General features: G+C 46.2%; 1 protein-coding gene and 1 long non-coding RNA gene across 2 annotated transcripts; one reads left to right on the plus strand and one right to left on the minus strand.

The window, feature by feature from the left end:
* Window positions 1-7,898: 7,898 nt before the first annotated feature.
* On the minus strand, window positions 7,899-16,312 carry CD8A (CD8 subunit alpha). Its single transcript, XM_067297201.1, has 7 exons — window positions 16,241-16,312; window positions 15,177-15,545; window positions 14,251-14,340; window positions 13,458-13,574; window positions 11,574-11,604; window positions 10,614-10,655; window positions 7,899-8,738 (listed from the first exon to the last, which is right to left on the minus strand). The coding sequence occupies exons 1-7, from the start codon at window positions 16,284-16,286 to the stop codon at window positions 8,684-8,686; spliced, it is 750 nt and encodes a 249-aa protein (XP_067153302.1). The 5' UTR covers window positions 16,287-16,312; the 3' UTR covers window positions 7,899-8,683.
* On the plus strand, window positions 13,587-21,108 carry LOC136992208 (uncharacterized). The gene is made up of 3 exons (XR_010884293.1): window positions 13,587-13,713; window positions 19,376-19,484; window positions 20,991-21,108. It is a non-coding gene; the product is annotated as an uncharacterized lncRNA (long non-coding RNA).
* The last annotated feature ends 9 nt before the right edge of the window (window positions 21,109-21,117 follow it).

Genomic DNA, 21,117 nt, shown 5'->3' on the forward strand with positions numbered 1-21,117 from the left:
GTTTAACCTAGAACGCCTGCAAGCTTCGAGTAACGGGCTGCTGTGCCGGGCATCTGTGAAATACTGTCTAGGTTTTGAGCATCGCGGTCGTTCTGTTTCACCTTTGCGGTGACGCGCGTTGTCTCCTCCTGATGCCCGATGTACCTCTGGTGACTTGAGAAAGTGCTTGTATGGGGAAGAGCAAATAGTAATATATGGGTTTAGTACTTGAAATGTAATCATGGCTGGGATGTGTACATTTTCTCTATGCAGTTTGGGCACATCCACGGTAGAAAAGGGTTTATATATTTGATTTTAAACCTATAGTGGTGTCTGAAGTCTGTCTCTTATGCTTCTGGACCAGATTCGGAAACCTTTAAGTAGTCCCTTGGTGCAGCAAGTGCCTTTTAATGAGACTGCTGCATAATAAAAAGTAAAGTTATGCATCTAATGTAGTTGTATCTGCATCCAGATCACTGTGTCACTTTTACATGTTGCACTAAGCTTGCAACTGGTAATTTCCACTCTCCGATGCAGAATGTGTCACAGCAGAAGTTCCCTGGCAAGAAAAAGTGCACTGACTACTAATGTAGATGGGCCTTAAGGCAAGATTATTTTTGACCACGCTTTTATATAAAAGGCTTAGTTTAAAGGTACTCTGTAAATAATTTAATGGATGTTTATAAATGTGATTTCCATAGCAATGGCTTGATAATAGTGTTAGTTCTGTGTCTATTAGTAGACTGAGTTTTAATGTTAATTTTTGTGTGTTGCCTTAAATAGCAAATCCAATGTGACATGTTCTTGTGGGGTTTTAAGTCTGAGCTGTGATACAAAACATAATTAGATCTTAAAAGCAGATATTAGGAAATGAAAATAGTGCATAGTCTTCTTGACCTTAAGTGGTCGTTAAGAGTTATTGACCATTTTCGTAGTGCTGTGACTATGTCTTTAAGACGAGGCTGATGACCTTACCCTCCTGTTCAGTACTCTCAGTGCTCATCTGCTTTGTGAAGTATTTTCAAAAAAGGAGACTTCTCCTGCGGTGACATCAGCTCTATAAATTGCAACTAGAGATGGTTGAGCAAATAATAATGCCTGCTAAAAATCAGTGCGTTTCCCTCAGGAAATACTGTATTAATTTCAGTCTTCTATCCATAAGTCACGTTGCTAATTGCTGTGTGTAGAAGCTGCAGGTATTTATGACTACTTAGAGCCAACTTGCCAGCTTTAACAGAGGAAATTTGGGTTAGATCTTCCTTGCAAGGTTTGTTTGTCTACTGCAAAATACTGTTTTCTCTTCTGTGCGGAGGTTTTTTTGTTTTGTTTTGTTTCCTGGAAAAAAAAGTCTTCCATGATCTCTGTCCCCTTCTGTGCCCTCCTTCTGTGACTAGGAGAAGGCAGCGTAGGGAAAGGTGCTTTGAGAGTAGGAAAAAAAAAAAGACGAGAGAGTGGCAGAGATGGTCTGTAATAAGTAAAGTTGTAGTGTAGTGTCACATTACTATTTCTGATTTAATTCAAGCCCTAATATGTATATGTAAGAGAAGAGTGATTTTAAAAAAGCGTACATATGTGAGAGAAGAGTGTGGGATAATATTCCTTTATGACTTCCTGTGTGCATTAAATTAGCTGTAGAGAAATGTGGAAAACGGAGTTGTTCATAGCCTAATTCCTGTTGAATCCTGTTGGACCTTTCTGCAGGAACGGGTGTTTTCATATCGAACTGACTTACAGTAGTTCTTAGCGTAAGAGCTGACAAAATCCTCATTTTAATAAGCAGACAGAACCCAAATGTAGAAGCAGGGAAAAAGCAGGAGACTAAAATAAACTTGGAGTGTGCAACCTTATGGGTGCGGTGGGTGCACCTTCACAGGACAGTTACAGTACCTGTAAAGCCTGAAGGAAGAGGGGAAATCGTGAAAGCTAAAATATCTACAGTAAGAATAACTGAGTAGGGAAGGGAGGAATCCAGCTAGCTTCCTTAACCTGTAGCAATCTGCCGTTCCTTGCCAACAGCCTTTGAAAATCACATTTTTGCTTTATCCTCTGCAGTTTTCAGTCCGTAGCTTAAGATAAAGGGAAGCACCCTGCTTCTTCCATAGCCGTGTTAATGCTTAGCTGTGCATTAACTTTTATTCCTTCGCTGCATGCCTTTAGGGCAGCAGAATATCAGTGTATGATTAGAGGAAGGACAACTGTATCTCTATATTCAAAAACACATTGCTAGTGTGGCCCGGTTGGTAATCCACTCTGGAACTAAGAATTTTCCAAAATCTAGAGGATTATGATGAATATAGGCAGACAGCACAGCTCCAGTGTGGGCTGCAGCAAAGACTCGGTGCCCAAGCTGGGGGGCAATGTGACCTGGACTGGAGTGAATGAAGCCTTTGAAAATGGATCTTCCCTTTTCCCCTGCATTTCCTCTTCCTCATGTTTATTTTCAAACCTGGTAGCACTGGCATTGGTTTCTTCCTTTCTAGTAACTGTGTGAAACGATCATGGTGGGTTTTTTTGTTGTTTTTTTTTTTACTTTGGCTAAAGGGGGGGGGGGAAGATGCAAATAGCATTTTGGTTCAAGTCTTTAGCATCATCCATGAGACATTTGCCTTGGGGGAAAAAAACCTAAATATGTGCATATGGCTAGTTTTTGTTTGACAGATTTTCTTCCCAGAACTGAGAGTGAGTTTGAGTATTTTTCCAGAATTTCTAGATTATACAATAGATTTCAAAAAACAGGTAGCACAAGCTTATGTGATAGCTCTCCTGGACAAAAATCACACTCTGTGTATTCAGCAGGGAGGGCCCAGGGCTGAAATCTAGTGATTAATGGGTCATGCTGACCCTGCATGTTAAATAGGTTTGATTTCAGATGAATCAAAAGGAAGAAACCTAATTACAGACAGGTCATATTTCACTCTCTCTTTACTGTCCTTCCCAGAATTTCCTGTCTTTCTTTCCTGACTTTTTTCCTTCTTGACTGCTGCAGAAACGCAGCATCAAGGGTATGGTTTTTATGGGGTGGGTTCCAAGCACTTCCACAACATGCACTGTTAGGTTCACTGAAGCTTACCGTAGCATTAGTCCAAGGTGCCTGGGCTGAGCTTTGGTGCTTTTGCTGTAACAGGCCATCTGTCAAGTACTGGCTTGGACTGACAAAGTGACTTCAACCAACCAGGTCAGTTCTTGGCTCTTTTGGGGTCCTCTTGGCCGTTTTATTAATTTGGGACTTTATTTAATTCCTGAAAACCTTTTATTTCTCAAAATATTTCAGAATAAGCAAACTGTTGGATGAGGAAGAAGTGGGTGTCTACTGCAGATAAGAAATTCTTGGTGGTCTAAGTTATGGGGGCATCTGAAGCTCCCCTCAGTTTCACAGGGCTTTCAGTGACTGTCTTGAACCCTTTTTTTGTTTTATTAGTTGAGGTTATGTTTAAATTGTAAATCAGCTCTCATTCTTTCTGCTATAAAGTGTTAGCTCACACGTTGTTCCCTTTTACTTCATCACCCTCTGTGAGTTTTGCACCACTCCGCTGTTAGGTAATCCTCAACCTCTGAATAAATTTGTTCCTTCCCCTCCTCTTTGGAAATCCTTCCTTATCTCCAGCTCTTCATTGCCTTGCAGTGACTAACCTCTAGAAACACATTTCCACCCCCAGCAGTTCATTCCCTCGGAGCTTGCTCTCGATCCTCATACCAACCCTGGCAGCTCTCAGCCTTCTCCTCTGCACCCTGTCAAGTCGCCTTTCCTGGTGACCCAGAACCTTCTCCGCGTCTTATTAGCAAAAAGCTGCCAGATCTTTAGGGCCTGCACACCAACAACTTGCTGCACGGAGAACCATCACCCTTGAGCTGCTTCGCTAGGCTTTAGCTCACCCAGTCCTTCCTGCCTCATCGGTGCAAACAGCAGCCCAGGCTTCCTGCTCAACCACAAACGTAGCCAGATTGCTCTCAGCTTGCTTGATTTGCTAGAGGCATCTCTGTGCCTTCTAGTATGGTGCCACATTAGTCATTCACCTCTGCAGCTGGGCACGAGTGGCTCACAGCTCCTTCCCTTCTCGCCAGCGCAGTGACATTTACGTCTGGTTATTACAATTTCAGTGCAAAAGATGTGGTTTGGTTTTGCCTTTCACCCTGTAGCTTATCAGTAGGGGTGCAAAGGTAAGTGTTGATCTTGTGAAGAAAATCCAAGACTTATTTATAAAGAATGTTTATTACTCATCTCTACACTTAAATGGAAGACTTAGCAGGTCTTCTAGAGCCACAGGTTTAAATCAGAGTAGGTGGACACAGTGCTGGCTGCAACCGACCTGAATTTGGAAGGTGAATAATGAATTGCTTGTGGGACTGCACAGAGGGAAGAACTAGTTAAGGAAGCCAAGTGTTGCTTTGGGGAACTGTGCTGGGTCCCTGCCTCTGCTAGAGGGTTCCTTGGTGACGTTAGTCTAGTGATTTAAAGCCAGCTTCTCATGGATGTGTCTGCTAGTGAGATGTCCCTCATTTTTGGGGGTGTTAGCATGAAATGGGGCTGTGATTAAGGAGAGTACCTGCTTATTCTGGCACATCCATCCTCATTCTTGCTCCAGCTGCCTATTCTGCTTCTCTCAGACTTCTGCTCTTCTGAAAAGATGATTTTGCTGTTTTTTGTAGCAAATGCTGAATCACAGCAATTCGCATTACCGAGTATGAAGGGTAAATCAGTACTGATCTGGTTTGCTTCTAAAATACATCATTTCAATTGCAGTGGTTCCCAGGCAGAAAAATCCATGAGGAAATGGAAGAGTTGACAGCTGAACAAGTTCCTCCTAGGTATCATAGGATGGACCACAGCCTGTGTGCATGTACTTGCAGTATCTCATGGGAAGTCCATGGGCAGTGAGATGGAAACTCTTTCAAAATTCATTCCTTAATATGCTTATGCTTGCTCATAATACCTTAAAATATACAGGGGGGTAATAGTCCTACTGCTAAGTTATATGCAGTTTGCAGCCAACCTTAATATATAGTTTGAGTGATACATCCCTTTGGTCATCTTTACAGATCTAAGAATCAAAATCAGAGACCACCAAGTGTTTTAAAGAGGTGCGAAGGCATGAATGAAGATAGAGAATTGAAGGTGACCTCCGGCCGATAGTTAGCAAGTAAGAAGCTGAAAACTGCTAATCGAGTTCAATGAACAGTCATGTATTATCTTTATAGTGTGATTATATGCACTAAAGAACCATGGCCTCATAGCTGACAGCTGTGATGACACTGTCCAGAAATTGGCAGGTAGGAGAATTTGTAATGTGTCCATTAACTTGCTTTCTCCATATGGAGAAAACACAGAGCTCTAAAGAGGGAATGTTTTATGCAGGCAGTGTTATCGCGCTTACCTTGGTTTTGTGACACCTGGGTGCCTGCCAGTTGAGCGGAGCATGCCCATGGCGTGATGTGAACTGTGGCCAGCAGAGTGCAGGTTGGCGATTTGGCATGAAGAGTGCGTAGAGGGAGTTAGGCACCCTCTAAATTTGGCGTTAGGGTTAAAAGAGATCAACCAGAACTCAAAAAGAGGTAGCCCCCAGTGTGCGATGGGTTTTATGCACTATTCAGGAGGGTAATTACAACTGTCAGTACTGTGATTTTATTTTTTTTTTCCCCAGATGTTGATTTCCAGTTCAAATGAAGGTTACTTAGAAAAGCATAAGCTCCCTCCAGTTCCTTCACTACATTCACCTGGGGCATCAGTAGGGCTTTGGCTGCATAAATCTCATTGCAGGGCCAGGATCTTAGTGCGGTGTTGGACAGGGGAGCATTGATAGTGCCAGTAGTTAATAATGGCTAAATACATTTTGCCTTGCTTAGGGTGATATTTTGCTCTATGCTTATCCTGTGTTTGGATTCCACATGGTTTCTGTGGCGAGAAAGTTGTTACACGTGTCTTCATCCCCTTGAAATACTTTTTGATTTTAAATACATGTATCACATTGTTCGCCACAGGGTTGACCTCTGTACGTTCTCATAGCAATAGAGCTAGCAATAAATATTTAATGCATGGATTGTGAAATAATCATTTCATCTGAAAGAGCAGCATAGTTTGCAGAGAGTAAAATATAGAATAATGCTTTTGCTAGGTTTTCTCTTCAGTGTTTAACACTGTACATTTGATTTTAGTGTATCACAGAATGCCACATTCAACTGCTGTGCTAGGGAAAATGCATTTTGAAGGAGAGGCTTCCCATGTGCAGTATGTGGCCTTGTGTGGGAAACAACAGACTGTACGCAAACAGATTTTTACCTTTTTCCTGCAAAAGTGTTTAGAAGAGCTGGAGCAGAAGAGGAAGAGCTGGAGTGCAAAGAATGAGCAAAATCTGAGAACTGATGTGTACGGAAGAAAAAAACTATGACTCCTTCTTTAAGTGGCCTTGTGCAAGACCCTCCTGGAGACAGAGAGGGTGGGCTTTGTCTCTGTGTCCTGAGCCGGCTGAAGGAGGCATGTCTGGGCTAAGTCTGTTGTTTGGGCTCCTTCAGTTGCTTCTGGTGGGAGAGAGGTGTCTCCCTCCAGTCTTCTCACCTGCCAGAGAGTAGGAAGATTTGCCCCGTGGAGGGGCCTCTGTCTGTTGACTGAGGAGGGAGTGCCTATAGCCTGATGTCTGCAATCAGGAGAACTAAAATTAGGGCAGATGGGTCTCATGATAAGAGTCCTCAGAAGGACACATTTAGGTAAAGTGCTCCTGCCTCTCTGATGTTATAGTGGACTGGCTTTTACCTTTGCGATGAAGATGGTATCATTTGCATCAGGTGATAAGTAGTGGTTCACGAGATATGTTAGCTGTGGAGCTTGATGTTTCCATCAGTTACCACATGAGCTGCTTGGACTTTCTTTTCTGAAGTTACAGACCTTATGGTTGAGTGAAATAACATGCTTGGTCTTTTGTTTGGCTGCAGAGAGGGGTAGGGGAGAAAGAACTTTTTTTTAGTTTCGTTAGTTAGCAGGATTTCCTACAAGCTCTGGTCAGGGTGCTTCATATCTGTAAATATTTAAAGCAAAGTATGCTTTATTTAGCACAAAATCACTGAATCAGAAACTATTCTTCAGACCGTTAACAGTCTTCATACCTGTCTTCCCAAGGGCCAGCCGTAGGGGAAGGAAGATCTTCAGACCCTCTCTCTCTTCCCCAAGTCATCTGCACCCTCGGTTTCTCCTGAGCAGGTTTTGTAACTGCGTGTAGCCCTTGGATCTGTTAGTTCCCAGAACGGCGTAAGTCACGCTGACCTGGCACCCTTCTCTTCTATTATCTCCCTTCCTTGTGTTGGTTAATTAAGTGTAGCTATTGCATTGCTTTCCTGATGGGTTCTTCTGTAGGTGCAGTAAGTTAGATCCTCACATTCGAATAGAAAATTCAACAGCTCCCATCATTGTTACAATAACAAGATTTAGATTTCTGTGACGGTTCAGGTAGAGCATTTCCTGACAGCCTGGGTTACAAGAACGTGCAGATATTTACTGCTTCAGGTTCTTATCTGTCCCTTGGCCAGAATACCTGAGCATCTCCAGAGTATTTCATCCACCTTCAAAACACCACGGGGAAGTTTTACTAGGCCCGTCTTAAAAGTCCCTGGGAAAGCTGATTTTAAAGAGATGGTTTTAGGCTGGGGTAAGTCTGAAGCTGGGGGAAGCTGAACTCGGGCATCCTAAAGGTCAGGCTGGTATGCGAATCACAGAGCCTGCCTCTTCCCTTGCCCAGGACTCCCTCTAACCATCGTTTATATTTTCCCTCTAGGTTTTTAGCTTTTCTGAGGCGAGGAACAGAAGAAAGTATTAGACGCAAGTAAGATTAACTGGAAATATTGTTTTATTTTTTTTTCTCAGTTCTTGATCTGCAAATGTAATAAGAAAGTATTTACATTAAATACAGAACTGAAAAAACCACAAATCTCATTCTTGTTGTATCAGCATGCCCTAAGTTGGTATGCTAAAAATCCTTCTTAACCAAAGCAAGTGGCGCAGACTTTTTCACTGCTCGACCATTGCTTCTGGAAAGAAAGAAAACCCCACACTCCTTGCTCAGGGAAAGCTCCTGCTGAACCGAGTGGAAGTGGGGCTAGCAGCTGAACAAGGGCAGCAAGAGGGAAGCAGTACACTTTAGCCTCCTGGACTGTAATAAAATAAAGCCTTTTAATCAGCATTTACCTTCTTAGTGCAGCAGTGTGTTATATTAGACGAAACAATAAAACCTCTAGGAGACGCATGGCACCACGGAAAGAGGGTGTGTTAAGGGAGGGCTTTTATTTCTAAGTCATTCTTGTGGCAAATTCAACTTTTTGCTGCATTTTAGAAAGAATCATTGCACGTCCTTGAGCAAAGGTCCAGCCAATACTCGTATTTCCAGTTGAGTTAGCGCTGATATATGGCAGCGTCAACATCAACCTGTTCCTTTTGCCTGCACCACAGGGCTCTGTCATTGGGAATAAAGGTGGCATTTGGTCTTGGGAACCGATCTGAGAAACTCGAGCAAATTTTGGAAGGAGCTGTGTTTTAGCATGTGGTTCACAGAGGAGGTGCCTGCTAGCTCGCTGGGGCGCTCTGCTCCTTCTGAACTCTTGTCTTTTCAAATGTGACAGGATAGAGCACGTGAGAAGTGTTAGCAGTATGGATAACGCAGGTGACGGGCTTACGCGGTGGTGGCTCCCTGAAGACAATCCAGAAGCAAAAATGTGGAGGTGCTTACATATATCGGTTTGGCACGCCGGGCTTCCTGTTGGGCTTCCCGTTTGCAGGTCTAGAGAAAGAAATATTTCTGATTTACTCTCATGTGAAATGAACAGGAAGATGATTATTGTATTGCTGCTGATCAGCTCGTTTTGCCTTGGTTGGCAGCCCTGGGACCTCGAGCAGAAGGTTGTGAAGTGTTGCCAAATCCCCTTCAGTCTAGCAAACTATCTGCCAGCAAGCAACTAGTGACAGCCTGTAGCAGGGCTTTCTTAGGATACACTTCTAACCAAATGTTAAAATAATTACAAAAAAATTGAGGCTTTTTTGCTTGCTCCTGCTCTCTGCACGTTTCTGGCACGTCACCAGGACTTTCTTTGCAATCAGGAGTGCCAGGAGCATCGTCTCAGCTAGCACGTTAGGTGCAGTGCTGCGTCCTGAACTCTGGGGAGAAGAGCTGCAAGGAGCTCCGGGGGTTTTGCAGCCAGGTGACCTGTTCTCGTAAAGCCTTTTTCTTGTTGCAAACTAGTTTCCTGCAGATTAGTTTAAAAGGAGGCCTCACGGACTCCAACCGTGCTCTCAAAGTGGTAGAGATTACCGGTCCCCAGCAATTGAGAGATTTAGGCTGATTTAATGAGTTAAAGATTTGGCACCCATTTTCACTGCAAATTGATTTGTGGAGGAAAAATAAATCCTGTGGTTGCCAGGAAGAATCCCAGGCCAGATCCTGCGGCACTCTGAGTGACTGGTGCTATTCACTGCTAAAGAGCTTCGTCTCAGGGAGTGGGAACCGCTCACAGCAGCAGGGATTTCCTCTCTAAATAAAAGCTTGAAAACACTACAGTTGCTTGAAACAGAACTTTGTCGTGTTAGCACTGCCCAAGGAAAGCTGTCTCGTGATAAAATGATTTCCTGAAGCACTTGCAATCCAACCACTCCATCGGTACCAAAATTGAAGCGCTCTGCAGCCTGTTTTCCCCTGAGCCAGTGAGCGTCTTTGCTCAGGGCTGGCACCAGGGATTTAGATAAGCGAAGAATGTAGGCTTTGCCCTAAGCAACGCTGCAAGAACAGTTCTTCGTTAGAGTTTAGCACTTGGAAAGCCAGGCAAGGATCAGAAGTTTGCTGTGCTGGGTATAGGAAAAAGCCGTCCTAAAACCGGCAGGCTGTGCCCTTCGTGTTTCAGACCGGCAAGAAAAAATGCGGGTCGGTGTGTGTGACTGTTCTTACGTGGTCACCAGGTTCACGTAGCGAGGTTGCTCTTAAAAACCAGAAGGCATTGCCACTCAGCCCCTCTTCCAGAGAGCGTTATTATTCAGGCAGTGGTTTTTGATGCTTTCTCTGAGCTTTATGCTTTATAAAAAAAATTGTAGCGGCCAGTTTTTTGGAAATGTAGGGGGGAGAGGTGTTTCCTGTTAGCAATTTCTTTCTGGGTGGTTGCATTAATTTAGATAACTAAAACATTATTGGTTTTGTGCTGTGAAACCTGTGTGCCTGGAAAAAGGAACTGGAATTTAGGTGTGAAAATACTGCTCCAAACTTTCTTGCAACTCAGCTTTTCTAAACGCCAGACGAGTGCGGTAGCCGGGGCGGCTGGGCTGGGGTGCCGCTTTGAGTGCGAGCCCTAGGGTGCACTCTCTGCTCAGGGCTTGCAAAGGCGCAGAGGTGGTTTTCTGCAGAGCGGGCAACAGCCTGAAGTAAGCGAGGAAACGGGCTGCAGGGAAGTCGGTTTGCAGATGCAAAATGTGGGTCAGAGGGTTTTCTCGTTCAAAAAATGGAAAATTCCATACTGCAATTGCTCTTATTCCCATAGTATTTTCCTGGTGACTCAGGGTGAGTGGGCTGGGGAGAAGAAAGCGAGGGCTGGAAAGAAAGGAAAGCAGAAAAAAGGATTCCTGTCTGCCCTAGAAAACTGGTTAACTCCAGAGCCATACGTGTCTAACTTACGGTTTCTTGGGAAAGTCTGGGGCCACATCAGCCTCTCCGACCCTGTAAGCAAGAAGCCCTGTTACTTAGTGGTGATATTGGTCCAAAACCGTGGCGATGGTCCAAAACTGTGCAGAAGGGGATTCTGGTGGTGATGGTATAATTTGTATCTAGTCCATGGACGTAACCTGATGGTCCAGTGAGGAATTGAAGGGAACAGTTTGGGGAAGGAGAGGAATGAAATAGAGTCACCCCCTTGGTCTGTGTTAGAGGAGTGCTGTCGGCTGGATGAAGTTCTGCGTTAGCCCAGTCAAAGTGCTGGACAAAGCAGAAAATGAAATTCAGACTGATGTAAGAGATTGCAAAAACCTCTAAAAACGCCTGTTTTCAAAGCCCCTCACAGCTGCGTTCCCTTGCAGATACTCTAGCCCTCCCTTGGGTTGCCCGGGTGGCGTTCAGCCCTGTGAAATGCGGGGCCGTCTGCTCCTGAGCGGTGGAGGGAGGTGGGTACGTGAGCTCTGAGCGTGCACGTTATCTGCTGTTGGACGGGGCACATGCCGCAGAGCGGTGTTGGATAGGGGCCAGGCTACTCTGTACCTGCTCAGGAGATAGTGGTGGTCGGAAAAACACAAGCCCCAGATGATCGGAAATGCACAAACGGAACGTTAGTTACGAGCACTGGGTGGTGTGGAGAGTTTTTGGACTGCTGCGAGCATTTCCTCTCTTTCCCTTTAGTATATGCTGCATTGTCAGTACTCCAGTGATCTGAATTACTTAATATTAAAAAAAAAAAAACCCAAAAGAGCAAAGAACCATCTTCCGCCCACCACCCCCAATTAATTAACTGCACAATTCCCTCTCCTCCACTTTATATCAGATGAAGGGTTTGGGGGGGTTTTTGGCACCTGCTTGCTTTATCACTTCTGAGCAAGATGCTTTTGCGTTCAAGAGAAAAATTGTCAACAGCTGTCGTTTACTAACCTTTTGCATCTGCATCGTCGTCTCCTGGTTTCTAAAATTGAAAAGAAAACATTTTAGTTCAAAGAAGCTACCAAGGCGCAGCTTAGTGAAGCAAATGCTGCAGCAGTGTGCTGCCGCCGTTCTCTAGCAAGTTGTCAGCTGCCTGTTTGCATTTGCCTTAGGATTAGCAGCAGGTAAACCAGGCTTATTTTGCTCCCTGGCGAGAAACGCCGTGCAGGCGAGCCGTGCTGCAGCTCACGTTCAGTCAACTTAGTATTGCATGAGTTAAAGAGTGTTTTCGTATGAGTAACGGCAGCAAGGTCAGCCCGGGCACGTTGACAGTGAATTGTTTTGTGTTGGCTCTAGTGAGTTTGGAAAGTTGCTGAAAATTCATTGGCAGCAATTATGTCTACAGCAGGCGAGTGGCACAGATTGCACCCAGGCTGCAGCCAAGCTCAAATCCGGGTAGCCAAGATCTTGTCTTCCCACAGCGTGAGCATATTATCGGTCGTGGCTGCCCTCTGGGCCTCTTCACTGCTCTTACAAATGTACTACGGGATACAGGGACGTACTGAGCTTTACCTTTAGCCAGCGTATATTAGAGCCCCTCGTTTTGGTGGAGCTAGGCTGACCAATATCGGTTGAGGATCTGTCCCACGGAATAATGGTCTTCCCCACTGTAACATCCGTGCCGTTACTACGGGATGCATTCAGCAAACTATAATGTAGAGCCATTTATTTTAGCACAGAAGAAATAGCCTGTGTCTTGAGGGAGGAATCTGGCCTTGTGCCTTCATGCTGCTCGCTGCAGAAAGTCATTGCAGCAAATGGCTTTTTCACTGACAATCCACACCAGCGTTAAGAGGCAAAAATAGATAAATAAGTGGCTGAGCAGTATTAGCAGTTGAATGACGCTGCAGGTCACCAGAGAATCCTAAGGCACATGGGGGGCTCTGGGCTCCTGTTGGCTTCAGAGGGAATCTGGATCCACTACACTACCTCTTCCCTTGGGAAGGAGGACTCCTGGGGCTGCCTCTTTCCCTGTTATGGCTGGTTGCACCCTGATGCTGCCCCTGAACTCTGGCTGTGGCTCATCAATGGTTTTTCACGTATTCCTTCCTATGTCTGTGGACTTTATTGGTGTTTTTCAGGGCTGCTGAATTGTCTCACGGCAGCTTTAGGCTGAGGTGTCAGTGAGGACCTAGTTAAGTTAATTTAGCGGTAAAACATTTCACAGCGTTCCACACAAATGAGCCGAAGCAATTAAATGAAATGAAAATGATTAATGAAATCGTTATAGCTTCCGCGTGTTGCTGGGCACTTCCCCCAAAAGAAAACCGATTTCGGTGAGCATTAAATTGATTTAAGTTTATTTGCACTCACTGCTTGCTCAGGTAATCAGAGATGTTTCAGACATGAAGTTTCACCAACAGACTTCTGCATTCGTGGAGATTTTACCTTACTGCTTTAACTCTGCCAGTGTCTGGACCTATGTAATTAAGTTGCTAGCTTGGCTATAGCTCAAGCTGCCAGTAAAATTCTTGGCGTTTGAATTTGCAAGCCCCATGCTGAAGCATATTTATTCTATTTAATCAAAGTGTTTTGGGTTCTGGTACGTTTATCCTTGATGCACTGATGAGGGTGAAGCCTATATAGTTTGGCGGAGTAAATTTTCTCTAATCTATTGTCTTATAGCGTAGAAGTTGATGGTTATTTCTCAGGCTAAATCTAGGGGGGGGGATATGGAAACCGATTTTAAGAGTGGTCCTCCCTTCGTGTTCCCTGCTTCCCGGTTGCCTGATGTCTACATGAGGGGAACAGCTGCCCCTGAAGGACAGGGCTGCGCTCCTCGGCTTGAGGCTAGAGGACTATGTGCGGGGTGGGGGTTGAGCGCGGGTCTCTTACTTTGACACAGCATGATGGTGATCATCAGGGCAATGAGGAGAAGAAGACAGCCGCAGGCCAAGGGGACCCAGATGAAGATGTCACAGGAGAAATTCAGCCCTTTCTCCTTGCTTGTCTCTGCAGGAAAAAAGGAGAGAGAAGAGGAGACGTCCGCTAGGTGCTTGTGACGGGTGTTACGGCCGCGCTGGGGGAGCCGTGCAGAGACCTTCAGCCCAGGGAGCCACCCTGCCTTCAGCGAGGCTGCCGTTAGCTGTAGGTGAGGCAGAGGGCTTCCCCGTCCCACCAACGGAGGGGTGGTCACCGGGGGGTCCCCAAGCCCAGCCCGTGCATCGTTCACGGTTCCTGGGGACCTGAGCCAAAAGTTTTCTTGCGTCTCCTGCCCAGGCTAAAACCAGCGCCTGCCTGCAAGGCTCTGCCCTCCTTCAGCCTCTCCCTCTTCTCAGCCTGCCCTGCCGTGAGGTGCATGCGAGGGCGTCTGAAGTCACCCTTAGCCTTTCTGCAGTGGAGTAAAACAGGGGCTTGAATTTTAACCCTCTCATCTGCACGTGCCCCTGAGCCAACTCTGACTGATAAAGCCTGAAGGATCTTCCCTCTCCCCCCGTTCCCAAAATGCCTTCAGTCAGTACAGGCTTTGCACTTGGCTCTTCAGCCCCCAAACACCACTGCTGGCCTGGAAGAACGTAGGACGACCGCACGTGGCCTGGCAGCACACGCGGAGGATGCCCTGCGCGCGGACCGAGAGGGGCCCGGCGGAGGCCGGCTCCTTCGCTCTCCCTGCCGGCAGCCCCCTTACCTGGCGCGGGCGTCTTTAGGCAGGGCTCTGTCTTGGTGATGCTGCTCTGGGTGGTGGGTGCTGTTGTGGTGGGCGCCTTTGTGGTTCTGACTGTAGGCGAAGATGGAGGAACGGGGCATGTAGTGAAACACGGAAAAACAGCGCGCGCTCTCCCTCCTCTTTGCTCTGCCACCCCCGCCAGCACAGGACTCAGCTCCTGGGCGACTTTGCACGGCCCGTTTTGTACTGCGGCTCCCCCCGCAACGCTCCCCTGAGCAGGGTCTTCCGAGATCACGTCCCAGCAATACACTGCAAGAGCTGCAGACTCCTTATCTCTGATTTTCTGCCACAGCCCCTGTAGCGTCTGAGCCCCATCTTGTCAGTAGCTATCAGGAAACTTGTACGGAAAGCCCTGGGGACTTTTTCTTTCCCAAGTATGACCTCTGCTTTGCTTGTGATTTTCTTTTTAAGGTGCTGAAAGTGCTTTGAGGTTGGGAGGACTTCTAGGGCCCATGCAAAGCGGGGAAGGAGGGGGTGGTTGTGGAGCTGGTTTTAGTCCCATCCCTTCTGAGCCGCGAATGGGATGGGAAGGTGACCCTGGGTCCGTCTGATCATCTCTGCCTCTGGGCAGGGACGGTACCACAGCTGGTTGTATAGACCTTGCACCCTCTTTGGGGATTCCCAAACCCTGATGATATGGGTAGCCAGCGGAGGTGAAGAGAAAAGGGGAGGCAGCACACGTAGGAGGGCTGCAGGGATGTTCACCAGAAGAGCAGGTGAGCAGAGAGCCTCTGGCAGAAGGACCAGCGTATTGATTACAAGACGTGTTGGGCAAACTGGCAGAGGAGATGGGGTTTGTGGGAGATGGTTCTGATTAAAAAAGGCACGGGCAAGGGGCGCTGGGGGTTTCGGCAGAGCAAACAGAAGTGGGAGAAGATGTTGCTGACCTGGGAGGAAGACAGGTAGGCGGGTGCTGAAATACAGCACTTGGTTGCTGTTGATGAGGCAGAAATAATTCCCCTGGTCCTGCTCAGAGAAAGACTTCACGACCAGTCGGGAGGTTCTGCTGTCTTTCGTTGCCTCAAAGCGTGTAGATGTTTCTCTGTTCCCTTGAAAGGTCGTTCGAGACAGGGTGCTAATGAACACGATGAAGTGAAGGGTGCCATCCTTGTCCTGGCGGATCCAGGACACCCCGCTGTCCTTGTCAACAGGCATACACTCCAGCTCCAGCCGCTGTCTCAGCTGGGGGTGTGTGATCTTGCTGTCCCGAAACTTGGCTGTCATCATGTCCTTTTGGCCCTGGATCCCACAGCAGCCTGCGGGAGAGAAATCCTGTCTCCGTTCACAGCCCACTCGCCCTCAGCGAAACCACTTGGAAAAAGCAATGTCCCTTGTGGACAAACCACAGGGTCTGCTCCTTGGGGCTTAGCCTTTGGGGCAAACCTTTTCCCTTGCTGGTTAGTGCTATGGAGGAACACCGGCTGTGGAGTAAAATGCAAGGGGAGGACCACGCCGTCCGGCTGACTTAAATATTCCACTTGAGTCCTTGCTGAGATCATGCTTAGAGGGTGCCCAGCAGTCACCCACTCAGCCTTTAAAGACAGATCCTCCCATTCAGAGAAGCCTTTCAGGTGCCTTCTCCAGGATGGTACTGTTTCCCAATTTATTTGAAGCGACTCCCTAATAATATTGACTGATGAAATCCCCATTTCCTCCCTTTCACCCTCCCTTCCAGAAAGAGTTGTCCGGCCAGGCTCCCTTCCTGGTGGTGTAACGCCAGAGTCGCACCACTCACTGCCCTGCGTGGATGGACGTGAGACTTTCTGTCTCTCTGCTTCACACGTTTACCAAGCAAACCTGAAAGTTAATCTTTTTGGTTTGCTTTTTTTTTTCCCCTTTGATTTTTTTTTCTGTCTGATTTCTTGGATTCAGACAAAGGGGAACGGCTTAACCTCCCGTTTTACTTGCTCCTCCCGGACAAGGTCATGTACCACCTTGGTTCCATACTCACAGAGACCCAGACTGAGCAGAAACAGCAGTGAAGGAGATCTGGCCATTTGCTCCTAGCAGTGACAGTCCTCAAGGATGGCGCAGCGGCACGACAGTGATCTTTCTGGGTTGACTTTGCAAGCTCTGTAGCTTTTTGGAGAGGATGTGATGTCATCAGAACCCTCTTATGTAAGGAGACAATTTTCAGCATCTGAGGCAGAATGAAGCGCAAGAAGATTTCTGAAGAAATTCAGGTCTAATTCAATATTTGGGTTCATTTATCATTTTTTTAAAGCGGTGTCAAGGATTTGCCTCAACCACTCCGCTAGAGATTAATATTGACAACACTTGTGCTTGAAATGGGATCAGCCGCCATAGGTTGCTGTCTCCCAGCCATTTGGGGGATTTGTATCAGGTCCAGCTCTGCAGGAAGCACAAAAAGATCCCATGCCCTGGATGCGGACCCCAAGTTGCATTTCTTGGCAGAGATTTTTCTGCCTTCACTTGCGTGCTCCGGACTGGTCTAGTGTGGACAGCAGAACGTACTGTATCTTATTATACAGCAAGAAAGTCCACAGCAGTATTTTACAGCGTGTATCCATACATATATTTTTTTAAATCTCCAAGAGCATGCATTGCTGACATGTAGGTTGGCTCCTCTGGTGCCTTTGCTCAATTGTTCTCTTTGCAATTTCTCTACAGAAGTTGCTTTGTGCAAGGCAGATGGTCTGTGCGATGTGAAACCCATCAAGAAAGCCCCGCGTCCCGGTGGTATGCCCTTTTTTTTTTTTTTAACACTTTGAGGTTTTCTTCTGTAACCACAGCGACTTCCGCCCTGCCAAATAGACCCTTAGACGCATTGACATCATGGGGCCCTTGCTGCTGTCTCCTGGTGACCACTTGCACATGGGTAGGGGTTTATACTTCCTGCCGCTTTGCACAGCACAAGAGCAACATTTTCACAAGACCAGAGAGGCTTTGGGCTGTTGTTTTATTTCTTTCTTATTTTGGTACTTCCCGGCTTTCCTGCTTTTTTTTTTTCCCCCCTCTGAACAAGTTGTTGTTCTGTTACCCCTTTGCAAAGAAAGACCCCCTTTCCCGGGCACGTCAGAAACCAGGCCCTGCTAACTTTGATGCAATTGCTGTTGCAGCTGCTACTTAGAGACGACGGCTGCGGGCGAATGAGCTGGTTTAGGCACTGGCTTTATTTCACTGGGCGTCAAAGCATCTTGAGGGAATGAGAAACGCTGCTGTTGGGCCTGCTAAGACCTTGGCAGCTCATGCTTTCATGAGGCTGTGAGACTTCCGATGACTGCCTGAGTTGAGCAGATTATTGCAAAATGGAAGGGAGCATAATTTTCATCAATTAAATAACATTACAAGGATCCAGATCTAGAACTCCCATCAAGCAAACATGAACTTCAGACTTGAGGTGAAAGTCATCCCTTTGCCCTCCAGCCATCTCCAAGTTAGACTATGCTCTTTGCCTGGGCTCCTTCTGCTTTCAGTGGGCAGTTTATTCTCCTTATCCTAAACAGAATTCACACTTCTCTTAAAATGGGATAAACTGCCTTTTGGAAGTGTCTGTCCTCACTTACTAGTGGAGGAAGGTAGGCAAGGACACAAAAGCAAAATTCAAAAGCATTTTAAAAAGCGCAGCCTGCCAGGGGACCAAAGCACGAATATCCATGATTCTCTTTGTTCAGTGTGGTTTGAATGGAAGCAAACCTGTTGGCAAATACTTAATTTCTGGGGGATATGTTCTTTGCAACCCATAACAAGGAGTGTTTATCAGAACTAGATTCTTGCTCTGCCCAAGTGCACTCTGCCCTGCCTGTGCTGTGGAGTGAATGTCCTCAGGTATTTGGTGATGGGAGACCTATATAGTTACAATAAAGGATAATCTAGGGAAGGCTATTGCCTTTTTTTAAACTAGGGATGTCTTCCTTCTCTCTTTTCTCCAATGAACAATACATTTTATTACAAATCAGTCTCCAGGTACCAAACCAGAGCCCAGAGGCTCCTCTCCTAGGTGCAGAGGGATCCTTTATCCTGGACCACGCGGCTCGCTGCTCGAACTGGTTTCTATATGAGGGTGTCCTTTCCTGTGCCATGTTGTGACCCTGGGCCCTATGCCGGCGTTCAAAGGACTCCTTTTCCTTTGGATATTTTTCTTTGCTGAAGTGCTTCGTGACGCAACACTACATGAGAGATGCCTTCAGCCCCCGTCTCTTTTGCTGCTTGCCTGCTGTGTTGGGTGCGACGCGGAGAACCTCGCTGAGTCGCAGGAGGTGGCATTAGGGGGAGCTATTCCTTTATGCTGCACACGATAAGCTCCTAATGAACATACCCCTTTAGGGCGAGACAGAAGTGTATTGTCGGTGGAGAGATACAGATGTAGGCAGGCTGTGATGCATCTCTTTCCAACGCGGACGCTCTTCGTTGGCCAGAAGAGGAGCTGGGGAAGTGTTGCTCCCATGGAGACGTCTGTGTCTGATCAGATGAAGCCACCCTTTTCCTGCGCCTCCATCTCTTGTCTCCTAAATAATACATCAGCTGGGGCAGGGGTCATGTTTTTTTGGCCCCGTGTTTATATCTCGCTTAGCACAAAGGGGTTTCTATAGTAACAAATACGTAAGACTAAAACAGTTGCAATGGCAATTATTTGAGTATGAAAAGCTGCAGGCACAGAACCTCCAAAACCCACTTAGTTTCAAATCAGCTCCTATATAAATAATTGAGATCAGCAGCATGGTGGTGTGCTCTGATCTCAGCTGTATCGGGGCCAGCTGCCGCCGAGCTGAGGGGTGCGAATCTGGTGAGATTGGCCCCGCCAGGTCTGCGTGTGTGTTTGGAGGTCCCTTGTCCTAACGCTGTGAATCTCCCGTTGAACGCAAAGAAAGCAATTTCAGTCAAGCACCTTCAACTAAGAAGCTATACCTGTATTTTACGCTGATTATCTGCTCTGAAATGGGTGGTTAAGGTGGTTAATGAGATTAATTAAGTAATCCCTTTGGTTTTAGCCTGCTCTGATTTGGCAGTTTGTCCTCTAGATGATACTCTGCAGTAGACTTGTCATCATTAGACTGAGGACTGGAAGTCAAATCACTGAAAGTTAGTGTTAATAACATGTTTTTATTAATAATTTCTGTTGCAGTGCCACAGTTATACGACCAAGGAAGAAAAAACAATTCAGACAACCAGTCACTCTACAGAACATCGCATAGGAGATGAGTGGATCAGACAGACTGGTTAGATGGTAGAAGGTAATCTTTTTTTCCTTCCATACCTACCAATAAATTTCATTTTACTTTTAGGTTCGGTCGCAGGGCTCTGATTGCTGGTGAACTCTAACCCATGTTGCTTATGACTGAGACTGATTTATTATATACTAAGGCCAACCTGATTTAAATTGTGTTGTTTCAGATCCGCTTATACTAAGCTTCTTTTTGCTCGTTAGCCCTGCTGGGTCCTCACCTGCCAAACCAGTGATTGCCAAGAGCACTGGTGGGGTGTCAGCCATGCCACGACATAACAAAAACCTGATCCAGATGTGGTCATCTCACATGCAAAGATGGGGTGGCGACAGTGAAGGAGAAAAGCAGCATATCAGCATATGGGATCTTTCCCTTCACTGCAGATAGGAGTGTTCCCCCAGGATCCTAGCAAATTTGTAAAACAAAAGCCATTTACCTTGCACTGATTTTCTAAGAGAGGCAATATTTGGTGGTAGAGGTGTAATTTTTGTTAGAGAGACTAATGGAGTTGGAAAAGAGATAAGCTTTCAGGTATGCAAGTTCTTCTGCAGTGAGAAACAGAAGCAGCAAGGTTCAAGGTATGTAGAAGCTGGGGAGAATTTGGTTTCTGTTTAATTTATTTATGTCAACAGTTAAACAGAAGAAGATGTGAGCAAAGAGAGAGGAGACAAAGTCATGTGGGGAAGAGACAGGTGGACAAGGACTAGCATCTCTGGGATGGGGCTCGGCAGGAGATGAGTTCAGAATCAGTTTTCTCTGTACTTGCTGAGGATATTTAAGCTGGTAAAGCCAGGAGAGATTTCCCAACACAGACCCTGGTTGGACACAGATTTGTACTAATATATTCAAGAGTGGGCTTTGGAATGGGGGACATTTTGGTTTTTGGAAACGTTAGTGGGGTTGCATGGGTTATCATCTATTAAGTCTCTCCCCCTCTCCTTATAGAAATTGTAAATTAAATGAAACAACTCTTTTTCAAAAGTAGTTAAAAATTACATCCGTTTAACAGAGAAGATGCTGGAAGTGAGAGGGCACGTGGGGTGTCAAATGTGCTGAGTTTTGGGTATGACAGATGTCTTAGCCATTTGAGGAAGGATCAGTTGTAAGAGCATCGGTGAGTTTTTTGTAGAGGTAACAAACTCAGCAGCTTAGCAGCAGTAAGACTGTCAGGCATGGTACGGGTGTCCTGCAGTATTGTGTGCCTGGTAGCGGGAGCTTGTCTCGGGACATGGGAGTTACGTTGTGATGGCCAGGAGACACAAGAGGAACATCAGAGTGACCGTGCTCTCTCAGGTCAGTTGTTTCTGCTGCTAATGGTGTCTCACCGTAAGGCTTCAGAAGAAGGAAACCTCTGTTCCCACAGCTAAGCAACGATGCAGCGTTGCTTACGGTGAGCAGGTGCTTCTCGATCCCTGCAGATGATCATGCTGTGATAACCCAGAGTGTGACATTTGATTGTGTTTATTTCAGCCTTGCTCATTCTTCCTATTGTTAACATTAAAATCATCCCTGCAGGGTCTTGTGATGAGAGAGGAATGGAAAGTTTTAATGAAGAATTTCAAAATTTCGTCTTGAATCGCAAACTTTTGTTTTGAACGAAGGAAGAAAAATGTTGAGACTATAACATACGACTTATCCGGTG

This window comes from Apteryx mantelli, chromosome 5 (genome assembly GCF_036417845.1).
Source record: "Apteryx mantelli isolate bAptMan1 chromosome 5, bAptMan1.hap1, whole genome shotgun sequence".
Lineage (NCBI taxonomy): Eukaryota > Metazoa > Chordata > Aves > Apterygiformes > Apterygidae > Apteryx > Apteryx mantelli.

Excerpts from the sequence above, each read along its gene's own strand:
- CD8A (XM_067297201.1), bottom strand. The coding sequence starts at position 16,286 with ATGGCCAGATCTCCTTCACTGCTGTTTCTGCTCAGTCTGGGTCTCT. Across the intron at positions 14,341-15,176 it reads CCTACCTGTCTTCCTCCCAG|TCAGAACCACAAAGGCGCCC; the intron begins GTCAGCAACATC and ends CTTCGCCTACAG. Across the intron at positions 11,605-13,457 it reads CACCATCATGCTGTGTCAAA|AAACCAGGAGACGACGATGC; the intron begins GTAAGAGACCCG and ends TTTCAATTTTAG.